General features: G+C 35.7%; 1 protein-coding gene across 4 annotated transcripts in view; it reads left to right on the top strand.

The window, feature by feature from the left end:
- LOC107693456 (kelch-like protein 13) overlaps nucleotides 1–10385 on the top strand; it is a 66234-nt gene that overhangs the window by 10479 nt on the left and 45370 nt on the right. For 2 of the 4 annotated variants that reach the window (XM_016492858.1, XM_016492862.1), the window contains exon 2: nucleotides 2782–2872. In XM_016492858.1, the coding sequence (XP_016348344.1) occupies nucleotides 2808–2872 (65 nt within the window). In that variant the 5' untranslated portion in view covers nucleotides 2782–2807. The remainder of the gene's footprint in view (nucleotides 1–2781; nucleotides 2873–10385) is intronic. The other 2 variants (XM_016492859.1, XM_016492863.1) reach the window with 1 other exon arrangement.

Here is a 10385-nt window from a genome sequence, read left to right on the forward strand (position 1 = left end):
AGATTTTTCTTTTATGCTAAAAATCATTAGAATATTAAGTAAAGATCATGTTCCATGAAGATATTTTGTAAATGTCCTACTGTAAGTATATCAAAACTTAATTTTTGATTAGTAATATGCATTGCTAAGAACTTCATTTGGACAACTTTAAAGGCGATTTTCTCAATATTTAGATTTCTTTGCACCCTCAGATTCCAGATTTTCAAATAGTTGTATCTCAGCCAAATATTGTCCTATCCTAAGCTTATTTATTCAGCTTTCAGATGATTTATAAATCTCAATTTCGACGCTTAAGACTAGTTTTGTGGTCCATTGTCACATTTACTTTTAAAGAATGGAAAGGTTTTTCAGAACTATATTTTAAAAAGTCTTTAAGTTTTTCAGGAGAGAAGAAACCTGCGGGTTTACAGTACTGTTCTTTTTGTACACAACATGTCCAGTCTTCTTTTAAGTCACGTTTCCTTTCTTGGTTTTTGATGCACATTCAGGGTTGACGTCGAGAAAGCGTCTAAAAGGCAGAAAAAAAACAAAAAAACAAGTGAACATTATGTATATGTCTATATATATACTGTATATATATATCTCTACTATATGACTGTGTTCATCGATTGATTTATGTTCGGTTAAACGAGCTAACTTACATATAATTTAACAAGCTACATATAAACGAGCTAGATATACTTTGATTATGGGCTGTAACAGAATGACATGGTCATTGTTGCTGTATTATATGAAGTATTAAAGTTACTTGGTAAAGAGGTGAGAATTAGGGTTGCCACCTTCAGCGAGGCAAAATCAGGGACACCCATTCACGACCCCTATTATGTCTACCAAGCTCTGATAATGTATGGAATATTATATTAACAGACTATCCAAATTTTAATAAAACAATAGGCCTATACCTTTAGAAGCACGGATGTGTCTGTCACTTTAAAGATGTGGTTCACACAAAAATTTAATTAGTCATAATTTACCCAAGTTGTTCTAAACCTGCATAAAGTTCTTTCTTCTGTTGAACACAAAAGAAGATGCTTTGAAGAATGTGGGCAACTAAACAGCTGCTGGTCCTCAGTAACTTCCACAGTAGAGAAATAATTCTATCAGAGTCATTGGGGACCAGAAACTGTTTGGTTACCCACATTCTTCAAAGTATCTTCTTTTAAGTTCAACAGAAGAAAGAAATTATTACAGGTTTGGAACAACTTGTGGGTGTGTAAACGATGACACAATTTTCATTTTTGGGTGAACTGTCCCTTTAAGTCAGACAGTCCACCGTGAACAACTGAAATGCCTCTCTGCAAACTGCGCGTTCATCATTAGTTACTGGACAGACACCCGCGAGCATACATACGCGTGTGAAGTGCAGACGCAGCTGCGGTCTGACTCTGGGCTACTTTTACACTGTTGCCACGGGTTATAATGCAAGTTAGCGGTTCTAAATTCACATTAATAGTATTTTATGGTTTAACTTTTAAGTGAGCATAAGAAGATGCCAAAGGTAACCTGTAAAAATAGAGGAAATGAGCATGAACAATTAAATACTAATAAAATCTCTTAAAGGCACAATATGTAATTTTCGTCGCTAGAGGGCGCGTATTCAAAATAAACAGAGACAAAGGCGTAGTTTGATGACGCCGTGACTGAGTGTGGAATCATGTCACTAGTTAAAATTGCTTATTTCTCTGGATTTAAACATTCTTCGATACATTTGAGATAATGTAAGTACACAAGTCAGCAAAATATATAACACTGTTCTAGTGGTTTTTGGATATTTTAATAAAAAAATCTTACATATTGTGCCTTTAATATCAGCCGATATATTGTGCATCTCTAAGAAAAACATTTGGGTGGGTCGTACTTATGGGTTTGTACCATATGAAAATGTCCAATAGGCTTTAATTACATCACAGCCATGAACATAACTTGCTGCTTGCTTTCTGACTGTTTGCAGGGGAAAGACATTTCTCATTTTGAGTCGACAAAAATCTGTCTTGCAGGATGTGTTATTTTTTGGTCCAACTGTAAATATTAAATGCTTATTAGCAGCTAAAAGTGAAATTGGTTAGCAGTATAGCCTACTAGCAAAAGTAGGGGTCAGTAATATTTTTCTTTTTAAAGGAAATTATTACTTTCATTCATCAAGGTCGCATTAAATTGATTAAAAGTGACAGTAAAGATATTTTTATAATTTTACTGTTTCGAACTTTCCAATCATCAAAACATACTGAAAAAAAAGGATAATGTGACACTGAAGGCTGGAGTAATGGATTCTGAACATTCAGCTTTGCCATCACAGGAATAAATTACATTTTAGATATATTAAGATAAGGTAGAAAAAAGTTGTTTTAATGTAGTAATAATATTTCACAATATTACTGTTAATACAGTATTTCTTGAAAAATAGTATATCATATTTTTCAAAACCCAGCGAACATGTCTGTTGCCGTTGCTCGGTGTGTGTAGGTGCAGTGTGAATTATACAGACTTCTTTCAAAAAAACATAAAAAAATCTTTTAAATGGTGGTGTAGATGTCCTCAAAGTTAACACAAATGTGCTACATTTCCTAAAAACATTTCCTGGCTCCAGTGGTTTCTACGATCTACGTAATTTTGTGATGTGAAACTAGACTAAAGGGCACAAAATTCTCATTGCAAACGGTCAAAGACAGCTGTGTTTGAGTGTCTTAACCCACTGAAAATAAGTCGATTAAATTAGATTTTAGACTTCTCTTGATTATTTCCAGAACTCATGATGCTCCTGTCTTTCTGCTAATATTTTAGGGTGTTCTGGGGTTTTGTGCCTGGGCATGGACCACCCTGTGCATAGAGGAGACACCATGTCCATGGGACTACACGACAGGTACTGTGCAATGTATGTCATCTCGTTTTTCTACACACACATACTCATACTTCACATTCTTTATACGTCGTCCCTGTGCAGAGACACATGCATTCTCATTTACCTTCACTCCTGTCTCTTGGTTTGCTTTGTGCATCTGTTTCTGTCATGAACAGGTTACACTCACATGCTCTGAAACTTCTCTCTCTCACACATACACCTCCGTCTCATGTGAGCTGTCATCATGGAGGACATCGTTAAAAATGTGACATTTGTCCTGCTGTGTGTGTGCATTATACAGTCTTCTCAGATGACTGATGACTGTATTTTTTTTTTGTAGATCCTACTATATAAACTAGGTTTTTTGTTGGTAATGTGATGTAATGCTACCCTATTCATCAATTATACATCACTCTGCCCTTCAGTTAGTTTTATTACTATTATATTTATTGTCATTTTAATAATATTACACTTTTCATTCTGAGACAGAAACGGGTTTCCTTAAATCAGAAACTCTTTCTGCCTATGATTCATTTTGCATATTCAGGTTTGTTGATATTCTGTAGAGTACTGCAGGAGTAAAATGATTTAGAATTTTTACACTTCCAGTTGCATTGTCCCGAAGTCAATGGATTTTTGATTGTTTACTCGCGCTCTTCCAAATTTTCTAACTCAAACTTTTCAACTTGTAGATTTTAAATAAAGATTTTAAGAGTTGTTGGAAGCTATAGGGGTGACGTTGATTCTTACACGTTAAAACATGTAAAGATTAAAATATCCTGCTGGTCACTGAACTTATTTTCTGCAATAATCCAAAAGCCAATGGATTTTTGTCAAGGGAACCATGGTGATGCTAACCTTCTGGGTTGGCCTATAAAAATACATTATCCCTGCACCATTTTCTGACATGTATTTGGAATGCTGAAGTTAGTAAAAGGGCCTTCAGAAAGCCATATGCTTGTTTTTGGATGTATCTCTAGAGTTGATTTTTCTGATATTAATGTTATTGTGACACATATCTAATAGGTTTGTCACAGGCTGAGAGAGGGCAAATATGCTCAAGCTGCTGCTTTCAGTGCACAATTTTCTGTTATATTATGGAGACTGTACTGTGTCTTTGTTTGTTGTTTAATTTGTTGTTACACCCATTTGCAATCTAATTTTCTCTATGGCTAACAGATAATTGCCATAAATGCTCTTGAAAATGGACACCTCAGGACAACAGATAAACTCCAGTACATAGTGAAAACTGGGCGTGGTGGATTTTTTTCCCACCCCAAACGTACACTAATTAGATTTTTTGCACTCTCTCACTAACGCCATGCTGTCAAACTAACCTGCTTCTTGCTCACACAGATGATATAAGCCTGTGCCACGGCAGGCAGATGATTGAGATTTGTGTTCTCTGCACTCTACAGTCATTCCTGATTGTTTGCTGTCTGTGATGTGTAAATCACAGCAGAATTACAGCATGAGCTCAGATCACTATAAACACTAAACACTCTATTAAACAGCACAGCTCCTGAAGTGAGCGCAGCATGTTGGCTGATGGGTTCTTCTATATTGTTTCAACAGAAAAACAAAGGCAACTGTGAATTCCATCGATCTGAGCCGACCTGCTGAAATGTTACACGCAGTACTCTCGTTTTGTCTTCACATGCCAAGTTGGCACATAAGGGCTGAGCATGTGGGTTTGTGATGACTCAGACCCTTGAGATCATCGGACTAAGATTCAGTCAGCTGGTGTGTAGGACAGGATTGACAGGGCTATTTCTGTGTTCTGTTTGAGGAATGATCTGTACGACCTTTAGCCAAGTAACAGTCTCTCTAATGGCTCTTTTTAAGATGTATACAGTATACAGCCCCAAAAGTATTTGGTCACTTAAGCTACATTTAAACATACATGTCTTTGTAGAACAAAATATCAAAGTAGCATTTATTTTGAAGAAAAACCCACCACTGTTCAAAAGGGGGCAGGTAGGGGTTTTTTTTCTTCTTCAGGAATCTGATTCTTTTTCTTATTCAGCAAAGATTCATTATATTGATCAAAAGTGACAGTAAATATATTTACATTGTTACAAAAGATTTCTGTTTCAAATAAATGCTGTTTATTTCAAACTATCTATTCATCAAAGAATCCTGAAAAAAATGTGTTACGGTTTCCACAAAAATATTAAGCACAGGGTGTCCGTGGGGTCTTAAAAAGTATTAAAAGTTGATAAATAAATTTAGAGAAAATTGAGGCCCTTAAAAAGTATTAAAAAGTCTTAAAATCCATTTTCCAAGGTATTAAATTTGTATCATCTTTTCATTATGTATATTTGTCGAATAGTGGGGTTCTGTGTATTTTATTTATGGAATCCCGCAAGATTTGACGTCATCTGTTCCGGCGCTCACTGACTGACTGCACCGCTGCGTGATAGCGTGGGGCTTGTTGATCCTGCTCACGCTGAATTTCTGACCATTACCGCATGCTCCCATCCGCTCCCAAGATATTTGTGTCCGCTCCCGCAAACATTCTAATATTGTATATAATTTTCGCGCAGGCCACCGCTATCAATATGTGGAGTATTTAAATCCCCTTTGAATGAGCGCTCGCAGTCGTAGTTCACTTTCGCGATCGCACTGTGTAAAGGGAGCACATCCTACGATAAAAGATATTTGTCAATGAGCTCAGGATCTGTTGAGGAGCAAATCCTCCAACATCTTGTCCATTATCTCTCCTTACTTTTGACCCTTGATCAGTCAAATCTGACTTCTGCAGCTCCTGTTGGATGCAGGGTTGTTGTTGTTTTTTTCCACGAAATTGGGCTGCTTTTAAACTGTTGCCATGGGTTGATTTTCCCCAGTGGGTTAAAGGTTTGAAATATTGCATAAATTACATTTGGTTGAAATGCTTGTACTGAAACATTTTGCATTCTACCTGTAATAAAACTGTGCTAAATGTTTTGGGCCACACTAGTAGGACTGAAGACTGGAATAATGGCTGATAAAAATTCAGCTTTGCCATCACAGGATTACATTTAAAATTAAAATAGAAAACAGTTATTTTATTAATTAATAAGATAATGTACTATTAATATTATTAATTGTAATCATACAGTATTTTACAATATTACTGTTTTTTTATAAGAGGCTTCTTTCAAAAACATTAAAAAGCATAATGACCCCAGACTTTTGAATGGTAAGTGTAGTTTAAAGGGGTCATATGATGCTTTTTTAAAGATCATTATTTTGTGTATTTGGTGTAACAGAATATGTTGACAGTGTTTTACAAAAAGTTTGTTAGGTTTTAAAATTATGAAACAATAGATATTTAATAATGTAATAGGTCTATACAGATAATAGATTTACTATGTGTTTGGACACATAGTGTATGTCAACTATTAGTGAATAATGTTCCTATTTAATGTGATGAACTGTAACTCTGCAAGGACACCTGTGTGAATGACTTCATACTAACTATAACTTTCACTAGGAAATCACCTTGACTAGTTAAAGGTTTTGCAAAATTGGCCTTCAAATGTTATTTCTGAAAAAGGTCTACTATATTGTGTGTGCAGATGTTGCTTAGTTTGATATTTTGTTTTCTAATGGAATGGCATTTATTCAGTTTATTTAGTTAGTTAGTTGTGACTTAAGTGTCCAAGTATTTTGTGCTTATGTGAATGTCATCTGAAATGTGCTTACGTCTTCTGTTCTATACTGTTGATTTATGTCACTCTTGTAACTGTTTCACACACACTGGTGTGGCTCTGATCTTGTCTTTAAGCTGTTTAGGACCCTCAACCATCTGTTGGTTACTTGTCGAGGTTGCCATAGCAACAGCTTCCTGTAGGAAAGTGAACTGTTAAAGCTGATTTCAAGTAACTTCTACACTTTCTGCTCTAATGGCTGTGCCGTGTAGTTGATTGTTGCTTGATTTTTTCCCTTACACTCTTAAAAATAAAGGTTATTTATTGGCATCTATCTCCAAGAAGTACCTTTATTATCTATGGAACCTTTTCATTCCACAAAAGGTTCTTAATAGTGAAATAAGGTTATTTAGATTTTTTTAAATGTGACCCTGGACCACAAAACCAGTCTTAATTAAGCTCAGGGCGTTTTTTGGTATTTTCGCCTAAATTTAACATACTCAAATTCAAATGTTTACCCTGCACACATACAATGGAGGAAATGAAAAAAAATGGTTTCATTGTAAAGAAAACCCTTTGAACTACAAAATATGAGTGTAATTCTTTACAAATAACATTATATACTTTTCAAATATTACTATAAACACAAAAAAAACATAGGCGCTTTTGGAGATTTAAAACTAAGTATTTTTTTGAAAATCTGTAATTCAGGTTCTATTAGGCACAACTCTCTGCAATTTACTTTGTTTGATGCCAACATCATCAGCCCGGAGCTGCTTCCGTGTACAACTGTTGGCGTAAGTAATTTGTTGAGTAATTTGTGGGCTAATTTTCATTTTTGGGTGAACTAACGAACAAACAAACTTTAAGTCGCTGGGGTATATTTGTAGCAATAGCCAAAAAACATTGTATAGGTCAAAATTATTGATTTTTCTTTTATGCCAAAAATCATTAGGATATTAAGTAAAGATCATGTTCCATGAAGATATTTTGTAAATTTCCTACCGTAAATATATTAAAACTTAATTTTTGATTAGTAATATGCATATGATTTTCAAATAGTTGTATCTCGGCCAAATATGGCCCTATCCTAACAACCCATACATCAATGGAAAGCTTATTTATTCAGCTTTCAGATGATATATACATCTCAATTTCGAAAAATTGACCCTTATGACTGGTTTTGTGGTCCAGGGTCACAAATGTTCTTCAAACTGCGAAAAATGGAACCAAAAATTGTTTTTCTATGCCATTTACCATTTTGGAACCTTTCTTTTTTAAGAGTGTTGCGGTTTAAAGATTGTTTTAGGGTCTTAAAGTTCAGCATGATTTATAATTTAGACATTTTCTTAACATTAAATTCATGTTGAATATAAAAGTTAATGTCTGTCAGAAACCCATTAATGCTGGGTACTACCTATTGTGATGCCCAACTTCAGTAGAAATGTTGCCCTTGTTTTTATTCCGCCTCTTGTTCTCACTGAGAGCAGTATGTTCTTTGAAATGTTCTCTGCTTGAGCCCACACAGTTATTGAAACTCACTGAGTGTGTAGCACAGATCTGTGACCAGTGTGATTTGTGATTTAACATTTAAAAGCATTTTCGTGGCAATTACCCCTGCTGTGCCATTAATATTTCTATTTTACAGTCAAGGAAGCCCTGCTCTTTTTTCTTTTCCTGGGAAATATTTGTATATTTGGAAAGTTTGTATAATAATATAATATCATATATAAAATATACATAAATGTCAAAATAAATGTATGAATAGTGTCCTTCAGAAAAGGTTGGTTTCAATTTCCCAGCTCAAGTCGATTGGCATGAATTGTTTAAATGATTCATCTTTATTTCCGAGTTTATGTGACATTACACAGCTGCTTGCCACACATGACGTATTGAGCGAGGTACCTGCTGAAATTATTGTAATCTTTGGCTTCAGGCTGTGCAGGTGAGCTACAAGAGCTGCAGAACAGGAACAGTTTTAGACAACAGTGAGGGTGTGCTGCATTAGTGCCACATTGTACAGTGCAGTCATTTGAGCACAGGAACGACACAATGGCAGAGACAGTGAAGTTTAGCATCGCTCTCTGTCTCTCTTAAATACACACACCCCTCTGTCCTCACCCACTTAATTAAGTGCTAAATGTGTGGTGAGTGGAGCCATGGCTATTCATAGAAATGTATTAATAGAGTGATTATAAGGGGTCAGGAGGGCAGCGAGAGTGTAGAATGTAATAGGATGAAGAACATTTGCTCTTTCACATGAGAAAATGATGAGTGAAGCATGAGGAAAAGCAGAAACGAAGGTAGTGTGAGGTGTGTGACTATAACAAAATGTCAAGCTGATTGTTCAGGTCATCGAGCACCATCTGTGCCCAGTAAAGGTTATTACTGGTGTGTGTGTGTGTGTGTGTTTTTACTACTCTGTGAACCTCTCAGTACTTTCTCTTCAACTCTGGAACTTCACATCTGTCTCACACTATCATACGCAGGACTGCTTAAATGGATAGTTCACCCAAAAATGAAAATTTGCTGTTAATTTACTCACCCTCAGGCCATCTAAGATGTAGGTGACTTTTTATTTTTTATTCAGTAAAACAGTAAAGATGATTTTTAGCTGAAATCGTGGTCCTTGGTGATTCATAAAATGCAAGTCAGTGGCTACAGTCACACTGAGAGTCAAAAAAAAGCATATACAGGCAACCAAAATTAATACCCATGGCTCCTGACTATATATTGAGGTCTTATGAAGCAAAATGATAGGGCTGCAAGAAAATTAATGTTATTTACAACATTATTATCTGTAATTCATAGCCTCAGGCGAACGGTCAGGAGTGATGTCCAGTTTGCAAATGAATCGTTCTTTTGTACTGGTTCTTTTTAGTGATCTAGATGAACCAAAATCCGACTGAACCATCTGAAATGGTTCGCCTCTCGAGATCTACAAATTCAAAACTCACCTTTGGACATTTCTGACAGTGACTCTGACTGGAAATGAGCCAATATACCGGCATATATGTTCCTACAACCTCAATATATCATCAGGAGGAGTATTAATTTGTCTTGCCTGTATATGCTTTTTTTGACTCTCGGTGTGACACTCGGATTCGAGTGGCTTTTGAAAAGGTACAATGCAGATACCATATTTTCTAGAAACAGTTTTAAATCAGAAGAACATAAAGACACAGAGTGATATTATGCTAAGCTTCTCTGTGTCGTTTACCTTGCCCTCCTTGCAGCCGCTAATCAGTCGCCATTATCTGTAATACCTTAATGGAGAATCCATAGTAGCTGGAGAGGATGGTGTGGGTGAGTCAGAAGTAAGCTAAAGAAAAACATTGATTTTTATTTTAGTGAGTGGTTAATTTGCTGTTGTGTCTGTTAGTGTTCCTTCACTGATTAACTCCTAATGAAGGCTTCTGTTAACAAATTCACTGTCCAGTTTATCACTTCAGACAGTGACGCATCTGTTCTGAGCTGCAGGCTTACAGCTAGAGGCGCTGTGTGTCCTTTTAAAATGCGTTTTATCTCTCTTGCTGTTTGATCATTGTGATGTGATTACTTTGGCTGAATGCATTTCACCTGCTGTCTGGTTATATACATGTGAACAAAAGATGGCTTTAGTTTTGTTACCTGACTTGTGCTATTGAGACACTAGTAGGATTAACTCACAGATGGCCTCTGATGATCTCTTTATTTCTATTATAACAAGATCCATAGCAGGCCGTGTAAACTTTTAAACTGTTTGCTGTGTATGTTTGTGTTATTATCCCATATATGTTCTGATATACATAATTCAGTTTGTATTGTAGCATGAGTATAAATAAGTGCCAGACTCATTCTTAAAGGGGTCATATGATGCTTTTTTAAAGATCATTATTTTGTGTATTTGGTGTAACAGAATATGTTGACAT

The sequence above is a fragment of the Sinocyclocheilus anshuiensis genome, unplaced genomic scaffold, assembly GCF_001515605.1.
Source record: "Sinocyclocheilus anshuiensis isolate Anshui unplaced genomic scaffold, SAMN03320099.WGS_v1.1 scaffold1296, whole genome shotgun sequence".
NCBI lineage: Eukaryota > Metazoa > Chordata > Actinopteri > Cypriniformes > Cyprinidae > Sinocyclocheilus > Sinocyclocheilus anshuiensis.